General features: G+C 36.4%; 1 protein-coding gene across 19 annotated transcripts in view; it reads right to left on the bottom strand.

Annotated features, from left to right (window-relative positions):
- Positions 1-10,367: 10,367 nt before the first annotated feature.
- PTPRD (protein tyrosine phosphatase, receptor type, D) overlaps positions 10,368-20,384 on the bottom strand; it is an 865,179-nt gene continuing 855,162 nt past the window's right edge. For all 19 annotated transcript variants that reach the window (XM_014550614.1, XM_014550624.1, XM_014550612.1 and 16 more), the window contains 3 exons: positions 19,963-20,117; positions 16,367-16,502; positions 10,368-14,005 (listed from right to left, as the gene is read on the bottom strand). In XM_014550614.1, the coding sequence (XP_014406100.1) occupies positions 13,937-14,005; positions 16,367-16,502; positions 19,963-20,117 (360 nt within the window). In that variant the 3' untranslated portion in view covers positions 10,368-13,936. The remainder of the gene's footprint in view (positions 14,006-16,366; positions 16,503-19,962; positions 20,118-20,384) is intronic.

Below are 20,384 nucleotides of genomic sequence, written 5' to 3' on the forward strand. Positions count from 1 at the left end.
TAATAGACATATATATGTTTCCAGAAGTATTAGTATCCAGTTACAGATAATTCTACCATAATCATATGCATGGGTAAGTTTAACTTTTCACTCTTTATAATTAGAGGGCAATGACTTCTATCTTCTTCTAAGAAGTTTTTCATTGCCTTTGTACATAAGTCTTTTAGAATTACAGAAGTAGTTTTTTGGAACTGGAATGCAAGAATAAAGCCGAGATAAGGGTCGTAATGCTCTCTGACTGGAGAGTAACTGCAAGGCTTTTATATGAACATAGAACATACAGTTAGCACAACCATTTATAATGAGAAAACCATCACAGAACTGATGTGCACATTACAACTTAGCTGACTAAATTCAATTTGCTCCAACAAACATATTCTAACAAATGCAATTTCCTCTAACAACATAGAGAGTAAATACAATATCCAATAACAAATATATGTATAAAGCATTTTTGCAGTAATTGTAGCCTCAAGGTTAAGGATTATATCCTATAGAAATAACTATAAAACATGTCCTTAAACAACAGAATGTCATAGAAGAGGCTCTGGTCATTCGTAGCAAACAGCTGCATATTAACTCAATCTTACATTGTCAAGATATAGGTGACAATATTCACATGTGCTTTTATCAGGATATTTACACTCAGTGCTTTGCATTCTCAGCCATACTTGTGTTATCCATCTTCTTCTCTTACAAAGATTTCTCACTAACTACAATTTTGACCTGTATCAACAGTTTCAATGCAAATTGTTTATTTTTAATTGGTGTATATAAAATTGGGGCTTATAATTTTCTATTTCCATATTTCCTTTTTAAAAAATATCTCTCAGATATAGCCACTCCAATTATTGACAACACACTAGAGACTTGTTGAAAAGACAGTTAAAAAGATTATTTTATTTTATTTTTTTAATGATAGGTTGTTTATTTATTTTTGATCTGCCCTTCCTTTTACTCTATAACTGTATTAACTCTACTCTGTGTGTACATGTATGTGTGAGTGAATGTGTGTATGTGAGAATGAATGTGTGTGACTAATCAACAAATCGATTCTTCATTGCAAACAGCAAAAATTGACTTTGGGTAGCTTAAGCAGTAAAGAATTTGTTGGGAGATGTTATCTGGCTCACAAACAGATGGAAAGCCTAGAGAACCAAACTTACAAATAGGAAAGAATTAGGGAGGCAGGTTGCCAGGACTGTAGCCAAATCACACCGGAAGAAGGGTTTGGTTAGGTCACCGTGGCCTCTACTGGTATTTCTGCTCCTCTCAGCTCCCGACATTAACCATCACCTCCTGCTTGACTTAGATTACCAATCTACGCTCAAGCCTTCTGGTTTCAGAAAGAGGCAGTGTCTGGGTTTGTTTGTTTTTTTACCCCTGGGGGCAGAAGGCAAGTCCCTACTTCTGTACAAGATTCATATGATAGTGGATTCTCCAAAGCCAGGACGTGGTTCAAATGAGAGCTAACCAAAGCACAGGCAGCATGCAACCACTATAATGGGTTGTGATGAGGAATCAGACTCCATTTTTTAATATCTGACCTGTGACAGCTTTGAAGCCTCACTGTCCCTCTTCCCCTTGTGCCTCACATCTGGACAAGCAGGTAAAAGTCCTGGTTGCTTCTTCCTTTGGTGCCATCAGGCATTCAAACCATAAGGCCCCTGCCATGTGCTAACTCACCGAGCCTCACCACCCCACCACAGCAAAACCTAGGCCAGTCTGCTTTCCTGGAGCTCATGTCCCTTCAGATGTGCGGGAGAAGAATGCCCTGTTCTCCCAGAGACCTCAAACTCTGGAGTGTGAGAGCAGTTGAGCTGTATGCCTGTGCCTGGTGGTTACATGAGGGAGCCTTGAACCTATTTGGGGCCATGGACTAAATGGGCATATTTCCCTGACTGAATAGCAATGAGCTCTTTCATATGGGCTGTGGTTTAACTTGTATTCTGAGGGAAGTTGATTTATATATACAGCGGTTCTCAACCTGTGGGTCGCAACCCCTTTGACGGTCAAACGACCCTTTCACAGGGGTTGCCTAAGACCATCCTGCATATCAGATATTTACATTACGATTCATAACAGTAGCAACATTACAGTTATGAAGTAGCAGCGAACATAATTTTATGGTGGGGTCACAACATGAGGAACTGTATTTAAAGGGCCAGAAGGTTGAGAACCATTGTGAGCATGTGCAGATGGAAGGGGCCTCTGTCATTAAGGGAACATCTAGGCTACCCATTCTTACCTCAATCTCTCTAACATTTGTGACCAAGTGGCTGATCACCTGTTGGAATACCGTAGTGAAGTTTGTCCTTCTTTGGAGAAATCCTATTTATAGAAAATCCTTCCTTCGATTGCTCTATCTGAGCTCCTAGTTTTACTCATGGCCACCTAGAGCAATTGGATACATCTTCTTGTATTCAGAAGCCCTGCTTCGATTTATTCAGTGTCTTATCTGCTTTCCTACACCCTCTTTCACCCAAAAATATCAACTGAGGACTGTAGAGACATGCCTACTACATCCATCCTCCCCACTGACAAAAAGTATCATAAGAAATATGGAAAATCAAATGACCAAGTTCATCTTCACCATGATGAGTTGCCCGTGTGTGCTCTTTAACTTTAGTAATTGTGATGCGGGAAGGCCCTTTCTGTACTCTTCACAACTGACAGTGTGATTTATGGTTGAGCTCCAACAGGCATGTTAAGTATATTGTGTGCCGCTTTTGCTGGCAGAGAAAGCCTGTTTACTTGCTCCTGCTATAGTAATACAGCCTCCTTTCTTTGTCTGTGCTGACAGAAGCAGGCTCAATGTGCTTTGGGTTCTAAAGCACCCCATGTGTAGCCCCATTGCCACATCATCTTTATTTACTACGGAACTGGATTTGCAGGTCTTGGGTCTGCATCTGTGAAGACAGGCATTGGTGTATGCAAGCGGCCCTCCTGGCTGAGACAGGGGCTATCTGGTCCCTGGCTATCTTCTGAGGATAAGTTGGGAAATATCCTGGCAGGTTAAACAAAAATCCTTTCAATACATGAAAAAATGGAGCTGGCATTGAATTGAATCACAAGGACCAGAGGAGTTTTCACAGGTCAAAGGCTCCTAAATTTATTATAGACCCTATCTTAACATAAGAACCTGCTATCTTTCACAGGTGCACTGCTGAATAAAATGTTTGTTTTTTTAAAGAACAAACCATGATTTATTATTTCCTGAAATTATTTGATTTCTCTAAGGAGACATTCTGGAAACTTACAGAAAATTCATCTTGCAGAAACTTTTTATGCTACATATGTTCCAGTGATATGGTTAGAGAGAGGGAGAGCTTAATAAGAAAAGTCCCAAGAAATATTATTTGGAGCTGAGATCCATTCCTGAAACCCAGGAGCAAAAAAAAGACAATTTATAAAGTACCATCTGGATGCAAACTGGAAAAAAGCCTAGGGCCACACTGGCCTGTTGGGGATGTAGTGGGAGCTTGGAAGGGAGCTGAGAGCCCTGTGAAGAAGAGAGAGTGGAATGGAAGGCAGCAGGGAGGAGATGTCCTGTACCCGGCTTCATGCCCACGACTCTTCTGGCCATAAGGACCAATGCCACATTCCTGCCTTCAGATGTCTTCACTTCTTCCACTAGAAGTCCCTCTTCACAGATTTTATCAATTAAAATGCTGTCCATTCTTCAAGGCTCACAGAAATGCTGGGATAGAGGGCATTTGTGCACAATATAGCCATTTTCAATTCAGATTTATATCTCAGAGTTTGATGTTTGGTATGACAAGATAAACCTTACATATCCCCTGTACCATATTCTATTCTATTTGTACCTCATCACACACATTTGGGCCTCTATTAATTATCTTAGTTCCTGGATTAGGTAAAACATTCCTGTATTTAACATAAGTGCTGTATTTAACTCACTTTTGAATCCTTAGCCAAACAATGATGTCTTGGAACCCACTCAGTTAATATCTACTGTCTCTGCAATTTTTGAAACAACTTCAAGGTGCTCTTTAGAACAAATAATCTGAGTGATTTGTTTTTTTACTTTGTAACTTTTTTGTTTTGCCCTATTTTTAAAAGAAATTATTTTTAATTACAGTTGACACACAGTATATTAGTTTCAAGTGTACAACATAGTGCTTCAGCATTTATATACATTGCAAAGTGACATTGCAGTAAGTCTAGTAACCATCTGTCACTGTATGTAGTTATTATGGTGTTATTGACTGTTTTCTATGCTGTCCATTACATCCCTGTGACTTATTTTAAGTTGAAAGTTTGAACTCACTCACTAATCACCTGCCCCTTTTCTGCCCAATCTCCCACCTCTTCTCCCTCTGACAATAATCAGTTTGTACACTGCATTTATGAGTTTGATTCATTTTGTTGGTTTTTTGGATTCCACATGTAAGTGAAATCATATGTTATGTGTCTTTCTCTATATGACATATTTTAATTAACATAATACTCTACAGGTGCATCCATGTTGTCACAAATTGCAAGATTTCATTCTTTTTTATGGCTGAATAATAGTCCATTGTATGTACCACATTGCTTTATCCATTCCTCTACCCATGAACACCTATGTTATTTCCATATCTTGGCTATTGTAAATAACGCTGCAACGAATATAGGGGTGCATATGTCTTTTTAGAATAAATACTTAGGTCATACTGTTGTTCTACTTTTAATTTTTTCAGGAATCTCCATACTATTTTCCGTAGTGCCCGCACTAATTTCCATTCCCACTGTGTGCACATTTTTCTTTTCTCCACATCCTCCCCAACACTTGTATTTTTTTTATAATACCCATTCTGACAGTTGTGAGGTAATACCTCATTTTTTAAAATTTGCATTTTCCTGATGACTAGTGATGTTGAGCATCTTTTTATGTTTCTGTTGACCATCTGTATGTCTTTTCTTTTAAAAAAAAGTCTAGTCAGGTCCTCTGCTCATTTTTAAATTGGATTGTTTGCTATTTGATGGTATCTTTCTAACCTACGTGTACTTAAAACCCAAGACTAATGGTCTAATCCAGATCAAAAGTCACAAGTTCCATCAACTTCTTTTATTTTCAGTTCCTAGTAGGAAAAAAAGTATTGGTAATAAAGAACTAGAGAGAGCAGAATCATTTTGGTTTCATCAAAATTTAACAACAAATATTTTGGCACTATATTTTAGTAACATTGAATAGCACAACAGGTTATGAGTGGTTCTTACTCGTATAAATGTTATATGGAATTGTATGTCATTCTCAGGTCACCCTAGGTCTAACAGTGGGCTGGATCCTAAACATTGACATCGACATAATCAACTAAACAACTGACCATAGCTGTTTTTTAAAAAATATTTTCTATTAATTTTTATTCTTATCCTATAATTATGACTTTCCCAACCTCTCAGAATGGTAAGAAATCTGTAGCCTCCCTAGTATTTTATTCCAATGCTAGTTATCATCAGCTGCACATCCTTCCACATCTCAGCTTTAACATCTGTAAGTTGAATGTTCTACACAGTTCTGTTTTTCCCCCATTCTCAGTAGTGATGCATAATAGATGCTTACCATCCCAAGTATGGCAAACTTTCACATTTTGAAGACCAATTAATTTTATACATGTGTATATGCTTAAATAATAAGCATTAATAAAACTTTATTGATGTTTAACATAGAAAAATGAGCATAGAAATAAAGGTACAGCTTAGTGATTTATCAAAAACAAACACCTGTGGAACCACATCTAGGCGGAGGAATAAAACATTGCTATACCCAAGAAGTTTGCCTTGTGCTCACCTAATCACCACCTATCTTTCTCTTCCCAAGAAGAAACCACTTCAGAATCATAGTATTATTTGCATATGACATCTTTTGGCTCAGTATTATGTTGATCACTTACTGTGTTCCATTGCATCATTATACCAGAGTGCATTTATCCATTTTACTGTCGATGGACATTTATGTTATTCAGAATTTTTGGCTCTATGATTAATGTTGCAATGGAATCCTATGTCTCTTGTTCACATATACTTACATTTCTATTTATTATATAACTACAGCCTGTACAACTATTGGATAAAGTATGCATATATTCCACTTTACTCCAGAATGCTTAACCGTGTTTCAGAGTGTTTATAAAATTGCATTCCAACAAGCATAGTGTGACAGATCTACTACTCTTTATCCTCTCCAACACTTGATATTTTAGTCTAATATTAGCAGTTCTGGTTAGTGTGTATTAAGTATTGCACTGTAGCTTTAATTTGAATTTTCTTGATTATTTATGAAATTGAGTACTTTTTCATAGGTTTGTGCAATTTGGCTATACTTTTTTGGTGACATGACTGTTCAAGCCTAGTAGTGCCTTTTTCTTATATATTGTGAATATAAGTCCTTTGTTCTATTAATGCTGGCAAGTTCTAAAGTGTTATGTTCCTATTAAAATTCCTGATATTAATTGCTTTTCCTCTTTTTTACATAAATTTCAGGTGTACATTATAATTCAATATCTGTATACTATATTGCTTGCTCAAAAAGTCTAATTTCCTTCCATTACCATATATTTATCCCTCTTTACCCAAACACCACTCTTACTCTGGTAACCACCATTCTGTGTGTATCTGTGAGTTTGTTTTTGTTGGTTTGGTTAGATGGTTTATTACTCTAGTTTTATATTCTACACATGAATGAAATCATGTTTTTTGTCCCTTTCTGTCTATTTCACTTAGCATAATACTCTCAAGATCCATCCATGTTGTTGCAATGCAGTAATGGCTGAGTAGTGTTCCATTGTGTGTGTGTGTGTGTGTGTGTGTGTGTGTATATATATATATATAAAATCATAGGGGTATATATTTCTTTACAAATTAGTGTTTTTATATTTTGGGAGTAAATACCTAGAAGAAGAATTGCTGGATCATTGTAGTAGTTTTACCTAATTTTTAAAGGAATCTCCATGATGGTTTTTTTTCAAGGCACAGTATACATTTTATTCTGCATGGTTGTTGTACAAAAAAGCCCCACTTCCCTTGAGAAACAGTATCATATGTAAAACACACTTTGAACACTGAATATTAAAATATTACATAATACCATATAAATGAAGAGAAGTGAACAAAAACAACACAGCCTTCCACCCTTCAATATTCTAAGAATATACCACAGCATTGATAATATGAAGGAAAATGCTTGGAATTGTGTTTAAATTAAAAATTCTTCGGGTTGTTCTCCACTGGGAGGCGAAAAGGTAATCAGGTTACCACCAAAGGATGTGTTTGGCATGTTCTCGACGTTTGTCTCCTCAACAGGAGTGAATGGATCACTGCTGTTTAGGCCTGTTGAATCAAGAAGATGGCATTCAGTCATAGACTTTTATTATCAAATAACACTGACTGGGAAATTTTAGTCTCTCTTGTGAGATGTTATTTCACATTAGTGGCTGCACCAATTTACAGTCCCACCAACATTTGTTATTTCTTATCTTTTTGATGATAGCCCTTCTAATAATTAATGATGTTGAACACATATTTTCATATGTCCATTAGGTCCCTTGCCCATTTTTAAATTAGATCGTTTGCTTTTTTTTTTGTTACTGAGTTGTCTAAGTTCTTTATAGATTTTGGCTATTAGTCCCTTATTGGGAATATCATTTGCAAATAACTTATCCCATTTGGTTGGTTGCCTTTTAGTTTGTGGACTGTTTCTTTTGCTATGCAGAAACTTCTTAGTTTAAAGTAGTCTCTATTATTTTTGCTTTTGTTTCCCTTGCCGTTTGAGTCAGGTTTACAAAAACATCTTTGAGAGCAGTGTCCATTAATTTAGAGCCTATGTTTTCTTCTATGTGTTTTAGTTCTTACATTCAAGTCTTTAATAAATTTTTAGTTAATTTTTGTGTATGGTGTAAGATAGCAGTCTAGTGACATTCTTTCACATATGGCTGTACAGTTTTTCCAGCACCATTTATTAAGTAGACTTTCCTTTCTCCATTGTATGTTTTTGGCTCCTTTGTCACAAATTAGTTGACCATAAGTATATGGTTTTATTTCTGGGATCTCAGTTCTGCTCTATTGGTCTGTTTTCTGAAAATATCATATTCTTTTATTAGATGCCAAAATCCTCAACAAAATACTAGCAAATCTATGTTCAGAGCTATTGGCCTGTAATTTTTATTTATTTATTTTTGTGATGTCCTGGTCTGGTTTTGATAACAGGGTAATGTTGGCCTCATAAAATGAGTAAAAAAGCATTTTTCCTCTTAATTTTTTTCAAAGAGTTTGATATGGATAGGTAAATCTTTTAATGTTTGTTAGAATTCACCAGTGAAGCAATTTTGTCCTGGACTTTTTTCTTTTGGGTGGTGTTTGATTACTATTTTGTTGTTTTTTGTTTAAATCACCATATTATTTGCTTCCTATTTATCTCATCTGTCCTAGGTTCTTTCCCCCTCCCCCTATTCTTGCATTTCAAAAAATGGATTTTGAAAACAATTCCATCTTTTCATATGTTTTAAAGGACCCCTATTCAGCTATTATATTTTTTTAAATGTAAAATGTAGAAAGTAAGTTAATTCTTGAGTTTTATGTATACATAATTTTATACTTCCTTTTGAAAACATACATTCTTTTCCATGAAAACTATTTAATGGCTACATGGCAATGTATTACACATGGCATTATAGCATGTTTATAAAATTGTACATATATATTTCTTTAATCATTTCCTATTGAACATTTAGGTATTTCTACCATTATTTTACATTATAAATGATAAAATCGGCCATTTCAGACTTCATAGATCTTTACTTATTATGTTCCCTTTCTGATTTTTAAAAGGAGTTTTACAAATATTAAGTATTTTCAGATGTATAATTTATTGAAATTCTCTTAATCTTTAATCATAAATGATTAAAAGAGCCCTAAAGTAATTATTAGCCAGGTATTAACTAATAATTTCTGCATGTGTGTATATTGGTGAAATTAGCTCATATTTTGTCACCTTTGACATTCTAATAAACATCTGTTTAAAATGATGTATCACTATGATCAATTATGATTTGCCTTGTCCTGTTTTTCTGATTAGGAATTGTGTACTTACACAATCAATGGGGTGATCAACTTTGCTAAATTAAAGGCCAATAGGTGAAGAGGAAGAAAGGGGAGGAGTCTAATCTACTCAGTATCAGTATTTCCAAAATAATGTTTGGATAATGGGACTGTTTCATTTCCTCACCAATTCTATGGCAACAATTAGTTGTAACATTTCCAAACATACCTGTGCTGTACTTTGACTTACCTTAACTCATTTGGTTGATTTGCAGCCAGTTGTTCATCTCACGATATATTCATTGCTACTCGGCAAGATGACGGCCACCTTAAATCCTTCTTGACCTGACAACTCAAGCCCATTCTCTCCTCCTCTCCCTACTGGCGTTCCTGAGATGATCACTTATCCCGAGTCAGGTCAACGAGGGCCAAGAAGTATCCATTCCACGCCACGATGTCTTTTTGTCCTTTTGGTAAGTAAACTTCCACTTGCCTGGTTTGTGGTGTTAAGATCCCAAAGCTTTGAGGTAGCTCAAAGTATGCTTAATGCTGACACTCAGAAAGTAGAAACCAGGACAGGGGAACACAGAGCTGATGATATCACCTGAACCCCAAATCTAGTTGCACAAAATTGGGTATTCCTAACCTTTTAATATATGAGCCAATAAACACTTTTCTTTTTGTGTAAGCCAAGTTGTCAGACTTGCACTCACAATAGAAAGTCCTAACTTTATGGGTCCTCTGACTTCCCTCGGAGCACTTGTCACAGTGCAATTTTTATCATTATTTATTTAATGACAGCCTCTCTTCCATTACCGTAGTCTCCATGCAAGCGGCATTGGTATCTTTTTTGTTCACAGCTGCTTCCCTAATGCCTAGGACAGTTCTGATTCATTACTGGCACTCCATGCCATACTTTTCTTAGCTATGTTCCCCAAGAGTTTAAGAAACTAATATTATGGAGTTTTAATTTTTGTATGTGCAAGAGACCTGACAATTATTTCAGGATGATAAAACTTGTATAAATTATAATGCACTTGCATAAATTTATATGGTAGTCATCTCCCACAGAATTAAAGATTGCCCATGATCTCTAAATGGAATGAAAAACAAGACCTCTTTCTTTGCTGTTAAAACTTAGGCGAACTATTTCTCGGAGCCTCAGTTTGCTTACCAGGAAAAGGGGCTTACCTCCAGGCAGGTATTTGTAGATAGCCTCTTGGTAAGTGGAATTACTATTAGTACAAAGAAACTAATCAGATAACCAGGGGGAACCTATATAACATTCAAAACCAAGTGGTTGAGTGGACAAAAGCAAAGGCCAGGGCTGCATTACACTGACATTTTTATTAGAATTTATCTGTAACAAATGGAACTTGTGTCAGCAAAGAACTGATTTTCATACAGACTTCTTTCGCCACCAATGTAACGAAGTAAGAAAATAAAAAGCACGCCTTTCATTCTGTAAAACATTTACGCGTACTACTAATTAGAGGTAATTGTATTTTTTAACAAGCCATTTTACAAGTTATTTTTTTTTTAATTTTTCAGTCTATGCATCCAAAATGAGAGCAAAGAACACAACTGTTATTATCGTTTTAGACACTCCAAGCTTGGATGGCAAAGCCACGTAACGGATGGAGAGGATGGACCTGCAGCCTTCTGACCTCTGCTGGAGTATCAGGGCACCCATAAACCCAGCGGCAACAAAACCCAACAGAGGAGAAAGAAAAGGTAAGTGAAAAATCAAAAGGAGGGGCTAAAACCAAAGCAAAACCGAGAATAAACGGGAAAGAAAAAAAATCTGTACATTACTGCAGAATTTTTCCCCTTCCTGTTTCTACGTCGAGTTATTTACATACACACAAATGAATTTCTGAAGCAGTTTCTTATAGATGGGTTCAAGTAATAACATTATTGGGTGTAGAATCAATAGGGCAGTGCATAGTACAAAGGTATAGAAAGTGCAAAGTTCCCTAGAGGCCCTTCCCTCCCCTGGCTGTCCTCACCGTTGTCTAACCATGCAAATCATTTTTAAAAAAGAGCTAAAATAAAGTTCTGTACAAATCACTTCTTATATATTTTGATTTTTTACCATTGTAACTAATTACAAAATTATACATAACTACACGTACATAGGTAAATAATAGCACCGTACTGGTTATGATGATGAAAATAATTGGAAACTTGAGCGTTTATATGGTAATGGCAGATAAAGATGTTCACCTGGGAAAATCAAACTAGAATGGTTTGTACAGAAAAGCACAGAGTGGAATGCACATCAATGACAGGAGGGAGTTAGTTCTCGGAACAGCTCCTGAACAGGAGGATCCCTGGAAGTCTCCGCCTGGTTCGTCTATGGTATGCATCCCATTCGTTTCCTTCTTAGGATTCTTCTCCTCTTTCCCTTTGCCAAACGGGCGGTTTTTGTCTCGGGGAGAGAAACTGCTCATTGCGCAAGGGTTCTGGTGTGCAGTACACCATCTGATTCAACATGGCATGTCGGCATAATGCGATGTCTGTCTAATGACCCTCTTTGTTTCGCTAAATGAAAATTACAGCACTGAGTAATCTGGCACTTGGATAACTCTCCAAAAGGTACGAACTGAAAGGAAACACACCCACATAGTGCACATTCTTCTCTGGTTCTGATGTAGGTTAGAGAGTCTCATTCTGAGGTAGCCTTCTAGATACTTTTTTTTAAAAGTATTATACATTATTTTCTTTTTTTCTTCCTTTTTTTCTTTTTTTTTTTACAAAAGTGCTCATATATGATACTTGCAAGTGTTTGGTCTCTTGGATTTCATTCTGTTAGTGATGGGAACATGTAGAAAACAGAACATCAATGGAGCTAAGATTAAACCAAAATATTATACCTCTATGGACACTCTTTATGAGTTCCTTGAACATTTGGAGGATTCTTTAAAATTGTGGAAGATATGGCAAGCTCCTGCCATCATCCATGGCTTCCTATAGTAATTTGGGGGGAGATATATACACATTTTTAAAAATGTCCCCTTTTAGAAAAAATCCTAATGGAATAGCAAATATATTCCAAAGTGGTTAATGATAGTTGTTACTAAAATAAGTTTGGTGCCTTTTCTGGATGTTCCAGAGCGGATTTGGAAGGGATTAAAAATAAAACCAGTGGCTTTTCCTGATGTGGACAATTATAAAAGGAAGAAGGGCCCTGATTATCCAAGTGCTTTGGGCTGGTACAATCACTAACCTCCCCGACCTGGTTGAGAACTAGGAATGCATATTATTCAGAGAGTTTCTGTACATGTGGTAAACAGATAATGCTTTAATAGGAAGAGTAACATATACGAACAACTAATGGAAATACGAACCAAAAGCTAAAAAGAAATGCTATTAAAATAGGCATCAATTATAAGGCACTCTAAATGCAAAACTAAAACCAAAAAGAAAACAAAGAACAGCACTTCCCAGGAATGCTGTATGCCACGAAATGTTTCTGACTCAACAGAGTAACATGAGTTTGGCTTTGCCCCTGTTACATATCATAAATGCAAATTTCATAGCACATACTATAGACAATATACGATTGAATACACTTTTTTAAAACAACTTGATAGCTGATATATTAAAACATTCTCCCCTCCTAAAGGGATATGCACTGACCTTTCCCACATGCACACCTCTTAGATATTTAATATATTTTTATTGCACTAGAGTTGTTAGAAATATCGAACTTTGTTGGAAGCCTGGCTAACAAAATGGTACTTGTGAATATGGTTAGGTGGGTGGGGGGAGATTGGGTAGGAAATTAGGGGGTGAGGTTTGACAATCACTGATGTGCATTCCTCATTGCCCTTAAAAAATTAAAATTTTGTGATATTAAGAAATACCAATGTCATAAAATAATTGAAAAAGATGTTTACAATAGCTTTTCTACCTTAAAAAAATACTAAACCATGGAAGAACTGAATGATAGCTATCTCTATCATTTTGTGTGAACACACTGTCTATATATACATAGACACCCCTATAAAATACGGATATATATGTATATATGTTAGCAGCAACTTTATACTTTGCGCCTCCCTGTTGATTCTAAAAACAAAACAAAACTCTTTGATTATTTGAAAAGAATGGGTACTTTCTTACCAAACAGACAGAAGTGTAAAAGTAATATCTGATGAAACCAATACTGTAGAGTAAGAGTATTGCACAAAAATGTGCAAAATTTCATATGTGATATTTCTACAGCAAGATATGACAGATAACAGTTGTACAGCTGAAAAAAAAAACCCCTACAATTTGGAAATAAAAAAATGAAGAGCTATGTAACCTTTTTAAAATTTACTTTATAGAATGATAGATACATTTTGTTAAAAAAAAGTTTACACAGTTAAAAATGAAGCACAGGTCAGCAGTATCTTACAATACTAAAAAACTAAATCAAAGACTTTCTTTTTAAACATTCCCCCCTTTTCTCCCTAAAATGTTAGTATGAGCAATATGGTGGGAAGGGGTCATGTCGAAGCAGTTCGTGTTACCATGAGAAGCCACACCAGCAGACATCCACGCGGCACTCCTCCTTGTACCTAGTGAGTGATCCTGAACAAGATGCTGGTTCTTTGTTGAGATTTCTTCTTCCCTTTATTCTGAATCCTTGAGGTATCTGTAAATAAAATCCTCCAGATCCCTCATCAGTCAGGATTCTCTTATTATTTTCAGATTAGATTATTAAATTGGGAATTCTTGGTCCGCCCGGAAGAGTTTTTATTTTTAGTTTATTTTGTGTGTAATAGTCCCACTAAGGGGTTGTTACCTAGAAGTTAAGAAGGACTTCTCAAGTGCCCTGTATGGCTCAGAAGAGACTCCATGGGTATTGAAGGGCCCGCTGTAAAAATCCAAAATGAGTCAGGGGTTTCTACGTTGCATAGTGATCAAAACTGCCCAGGTACTCAAGTGAGGCTCGATAGCAGAACTGGTACTGGTCCTGCAGGGGGAAGGCATGGCGAGAAAGACGAGAAGGGGCCATGAGCACAGCACATCAGAAAAGTGAAAATCAGTGTTAGAAAACAAAGTTGCATCTTGTTGAGGGCAAAATCACTACTTTCGTCAATCAATCCAATCCAATGACCAATCGATTTTAGCGAGCAAAGAGCGATCAGCCACATGGGGTGTTCATTAACCACCAATCAATTGGACTAAAATAGTCTCCCAATTCCAAGTAGTGACAGCTCCAATGAACATTATCTTCCAGACCAGTGTGAACCATTCTCCAAGTCGTATCAAATAACCACCACCTATGGAACACGTGAGCTCCTTATACATCACAGTCCTCCTTTACAATTACCTGCTTATTTGTGATAACGGAACTCATTCTCGGTTTGCATACTTAAGAGATGCTGATGCAGACACACACTGTCCCAAGGAACATTTAGGTTCACTTACCTCTGGGCTATTGCCAATAGAATTTAAATTTAAAAAAAAGTCTTATTAAATTTTTTAAAAGGTCTTATTAGACAGTAGACCTTGCTACCTACAATCAGAATTACACAACATCATTTCTGATATTCTTATATATTTGAGGGAGGTAAAAAAAGTCTTATTAAATTTTTTAAAAAGTCTTATTAGACCTTGCTACCTACAATCAGAATTACCCAACATCATTTCTGATATTCTTATATATTTGAGGGAGGCAGCCAAAAGGTATCTGGTGAGGCACACAGAGCCATTAATTTATTCAGGACTCTAGACCTGAAGATTTTCAACTCCTGAAAATGGCAACACAAGACTGGCTGTCCACATAAAAAAATCCCCATGCCACGGGCGTAATTCAGTATGACTGCTGCTTTAAAGGCCTACCCTAAAATAACAGTGTGAAACATGTCCTTTTTCAGACAGGGGAGAACACAGTCATTTAGGAATATGTTGGGATACTATTGGAGAGATGGAAAAATTATAATTTACAGATGAGAAAAAGTAGGGTTTTCCTCGTAAAAGAAACTTATTTTCAGTAGCCAATGGGCCTGAAAGTAGATAGTTTCTATTTTGCTTAAATGTGCATTTTTCTACAATAAAAATGGTAATGCAAAATAAATGGAGTTTGCTTTCCTATCTTGTCACAGTAAGTTGCTTGGCTAAATGTTAAGGCTTTTTAAACGTCCAATTTCCCTCTGTCACCCCCAACACCTATTAAGTTTGTCACGCTGACATAATGTTTTGAGTATTGCAAGCCAAATGCTTGCACTATTTTGAAATCAAAGTCTGAAAGGTATTGTGAGTGACAAATTTAGGAACACATATAACCTACAGAACTTGTTGGCCTTTTGATAAACAAACACAATGTATCTATCACTCATATTATCCTTAGAAATGATTAGTCAATGGGCCAGACAGGCCAAATCATGAACTTATATTTTTCTGAGTAATATGAGAATTTTCATATTAATTATTGGACTAGAAAATGGGGGGCTAATTTCTCTAGGTCTTGTCCAGGTATTAAATATTTAAAATGACCATTATTAAGAAATCAGCTATAAAGCAGCTGATCTTTAACCCTTTGTAGTCAATGGGCCAGACAGGCCAAATCATGAACTCATATTTTCCTGAGTAATATGAGAATTTGCGTATTAATTATTGGACTAGAAAATGGGGGGCTAATTTCTCTAGGTCTTGTCCAGGTTCTAAATATTTAAAATGACCATTATTAAGAAATCAACTATAAAGCGGCTGATCTTTAACCCTTTTCGGTCCAACGTCCAGGCTGACTCGACAGACCAGGCGCTAGGAGCAGGTCCAAAGTGGAGCTGAGGTCGACACCGCAAACTGCTGCGATTATATGCATTGTCAGTAAGTTCAACATTCAATCCCGTCAATTAATTTGGACCAGACTGTTTGAATTCCCAAAGTAAAATTGGACCGCAAAGGGTTAACATCTAGGCATACAGAAAAGAGTATGGAGTAGTACAATGGGCTGAGGGTCTATTATAAATCAGGCATTGCAATTTTTATAAATATACCACACTAATATATTACACATTTATATGTAAATATTTGTTATGTGTATATAACAAACTATGCAAACTTGCCATTTTTAGAGGCCAAATATTGTTAAATAGTGACACTTTAATATGGTTCAATCTACCATATAATCTCACCTAACTCCAGAAACAACTCCAAGACATTGTCACTGTCACTCCCATTTAACCAAGGGATGGATGAGGTTCACAATTTTAAACAATTTGATACTTTTCCTACAATATTTTCCTGTACTTTGCCTCTGATGATCTCTGGACTCTAGAAGGTTCTGGCTAACAAAATCTCTTATTTGGCTCATGAAGATTTTTCTTACCTCTGTCTGTACCATGGCTGGTCGTTGTGTTCTCAACATTTTGACAGTCTGGAAGATATCTACAACTCCTTCATATCTCATTCTCTCCAGAACAATGCTTAGTGTTATGAAGACTCCAGTTCTTCCAACGCCCGCACTGTCACAGAAACAAAGGCAACATTCCTGATGAGATGCTCAAAGCCATGGCTACATTTACTTCTAAGTGGACATGTGTCCACTAGCTTTCAAAATGCATAATGTCTCCCACAGCCACAGTCAGGAAAATGTGGTGTTAAAATCATCCAATGATTACTCTTGGGATAATGTGTTGTGGTAACGAGAGAATGAGTGTGGAATAATTAGGATTCAGTCTTCTAAATCAAAATGACTTTCCAATTGGGATCATATGTCTTTTTGGAAAGATCAAGGAAACACATTATAAAATAAAGGAATAAAAGGAAACGTAAATAATTATAGATTTGTACTCTTCATGCAGATCCTGAAATTGTAAATCTTGCCTGCTTCATATTTTTAAAATATGAAGTAATTCAGATTAAGTGAGGTAAACTGAGCATGTTTAAGTTCTCTAGAGTTTTACTTCTTGTAGCCACTTAAAATTTGTTCAGGATGTCCCATCACCTAGACATGTAAAATAGGAAGGTATATAGACTATTCAAACTCAGATATTTTTGATATGAGAAGAGAGTTTCTTTATCAGGGTTTGTGGGTTTTTTTTTATACAGAATCCTAATTCAATTTTCAGAATGGGTCTATGAATACCTTATACATATGAGTTGTGAAAGTTATATATATATATTTTCTGTTTAATGAAACATAAGTTTAAGAAGTCTCTAAGAGGGGTCTCTAACCTAAATGAAAAAAAAAAACTAGTTAAGAGCTATTTCTTTATACAATTATATAGCATTTTAAACACCAGGATCCTTTTCACCACATTAATGAGTTTTTGAGTTTCTCTCTGTTTTCATTATTGTTTTAAGGTAATTTCAGGATCTTAGTGCAGCAAGAGAAGAAAATTAATTCATAGCTTTTGTGCTCTTAAGAAGTAGAAAAGCATCTGGAGGTTCAGGTAATGAGGAGAAGAGTGAATAATCTGAAAAATCCCTACATTTTTGGATCCTAATTAAACGGCCTGTGTAATGCTTGGGTACAGGCTGTAGAAAATGGATGGATTCATTTACTTGAGGATGTAGCTGACAAGCATATAAATAGTGTGTCCCTTTATAAACTGGGTTTTCTAAAGAGTCCTAGCAAATGTTAACTGAGGCTTTAAAATCCATGGATAGTCTTTACAAAGTGGCTGAGCACGTCCTGGAGCAGGCAAGGCTCTGTTAAGATGGAATAGATGACCTTGAAAATCTCTATCCTCAGAGACTATGATTTATGATCTTTTTGTTGAATGGTGTCTAGGTACTCTAGAGTCTATCTTACCTTGATTTAATTGCTCAAATGTGACCAAAAAAGTGGGTGTTTTTTTTTTGCTTTCTACCAGACACTTTTAGAAAAATAATAGGTACTGGCCTTATACCTTCTGAATTATTGACTGTATTATTCTAATAAGGAAATATATATGTATATATATAAAAGCCTAAGTGACCATCAGACTGTTCAACTGTTCCACCAGTAGCTATGATGCGCACTGACCACCAGGGGGCAGACTCTCAATGTACAGGCATGGAATCATGGAACAAACTGATGAATCTCAGCGGGAAGGGAGGGCGAGAAGAGATTAACCAAAGATCTTATATGCATACTAGAGGCCCGGTGCACGGATTTGTGCACTGGTGGGGTCCCTCGGCCTGGCCTGCATCCTCTTGCAATCCAGGACCCCTTGGGAAATGTCGGAGAGCCGGATTTGGCCTGATCCCCACAGGCCAGGCTGAGGGACCCCACCGGTGCACAAATCCATGCACCAGGCCTCTAGTAAATAAAATAAGTGGCATTTTTAGGATATTCCCAGATAACAGAAAATAATGGGAAGCCTTTAAGATATATATGGTTTATGAAGTCATAGAATTTATACTATAGGTGTGTTTAAAGCATTTTGTGATGACAGAAGCAATGGGAAGTCACACACACACATACACCTTTACATACTTATGGAATGCCTGAAGTTAATAATGTTTATTAAGTATATTCTTTTCTTTATATTGGAAAAGTTTGATCAAGAATTTGGGCCAATTATATGGAAAATTAAGGGAATAGCCAGATAATTTAACTCTAATATATCTACTTTGTCTGAACTCTTAAGCCAATGTATTATTTCCTACATGCTTCTTTGATTGTCTAGAGCAGTGGTTCTCAACCTTCCTAATGCCGTGACCCTTTAATACAGTTCCTCATGTTGTGGTGACCCCCAACCATAAAATTATTTTCGCTGCTACTTCATAACTGTAATTTTGCTACTGTTGTGAATCATAATGTAAATATCTGATATGCAGGATGTATTTTCATTGTTACAAATTGAACATAATTAAAGCATAGTGATTAATCACAAAAACAATATGTAATTATATATGGGTTTTCCGATGGTCTTAGGCGCCCCCTGTGAAAGGGTCGTACACAAAGCAAATGTGTATAAATAAGGTCCGATCCTCATCCACTATGCAATGCCTGGGACACATAGTGTGCTAGGAAGGATCTCACAGCTCCTGAAAACACTGAGGTCCAGAGAAACGTCCCTAGTGCCACAGAGTGACAGCTGACAGAGTGGAACCAGGACTCAGACATTGGAAGCCCCACTCGAACAGTTCTCCTATTTTGAGACCCTGTCTTCCAAGTCACTAGGAAATGTAGTTGGTTTTTGTCATTCCTTTTTGAAGCAAAATCAATTTAATAAACTCAAGATTTTGACCATAAAGAAATTAAAAATGGAGACTTCAAAAGTTGCTAGAACCCTAAAATAAAATAAGTAAATTCCCTTTGTTGGAAGATTTTTGCACAGAAACTTCCAAAAGCACTGAATTTATGGTGAGTGTCCTCTCTGAACCATTTACTTTCTATATCTATTAACTTTAATACCTGAATTATAAAATCCTGTGGAAACTATTGAAAATAATTAACTTGAAGGTGCTTCATTTTCTGATACAGCCACAATTTTCAAACAAATTACAATTTTAACTGAGGTACCATTCTAATCACTTATTGACTGGCAAAAATTAGTATTGTCATTAAGGCTTGATCACTATTTATGGTTTCCCAAGAAGACAAACACAGGAGTAAGACACTGAAAGACAGTTATCAGTGTAATGCTATGAATGCAAAAAAAGTCAGACAGGACTAACTGAACTAATTTTCACAAGGGGATGTAACCAGTAATTCTGTTAAAATAGGCCAGAGAAGAAACACAGTGCAGTTCTTTGTTACAAGAGGTAAAAGTTGGGGATAAAAACCTTCCCCTGGCTATTTTCCTTTTGTGGAAGGAAAGAGAAGTGAGTACTTGCTTTAGGTTTTACAATACATTTTTTTGAGAATAAAATGTCTATTATGCAGATTTACTACAAGAAGCTTGTCCTGACAATAGACAACAATACATAGTTTCAAAGTTACCACCATATTAATCACAAGTGGAAACTCCCCATTCCTGATTCTTAGCTCACCTGCAATGGACTGAAATGGGTCCATCTTGGCCAAACTGCTCTTTTGTTTTGTGAACTTGGCCAATGAAGTCAATAAATCCTTCTCCAGACTTTGGCACGCCTTGCTCTGGCCAGTCAGTGAACTGGAACTGTCTCACTGTTCGGGACTGACCGTCCTTCAGGGAGAAAGCCACACCCAGCCAGAGGACGCCAGGAGGGTTCAGCCACGCACAGGCACAGCAGCAAACATGATGGTTTTTCCAGAAAGAAAAAAAATGGGGGGGAGGGGAGAGATAGACATATATTTAACTAGGAGCTTACATTCATGTCTTATCTGCTAGGAACACTGTCTCCATTCACATATTTATTTACATTGCAATTTTTTTTTCTCTCACAATTCCCACCTCATAAAGAGTCATCTAGTTCCTATATTAGTACGTTTT

Source organism: Myotis brandtii, unplaced genomic scaffold (genome assembly GCF_000412655.1).
Source record: "Myotis brandtii unplaced genomic scaffold, ASM41265v1 scaffold606, whole genome shotgun sequence".
Lineage (NCBI taxonomy): Eukaryota > Metazoa > Chordata > Mammalia > Chiroptera > Vespertilionidae > Myotis > Myotis brandtii.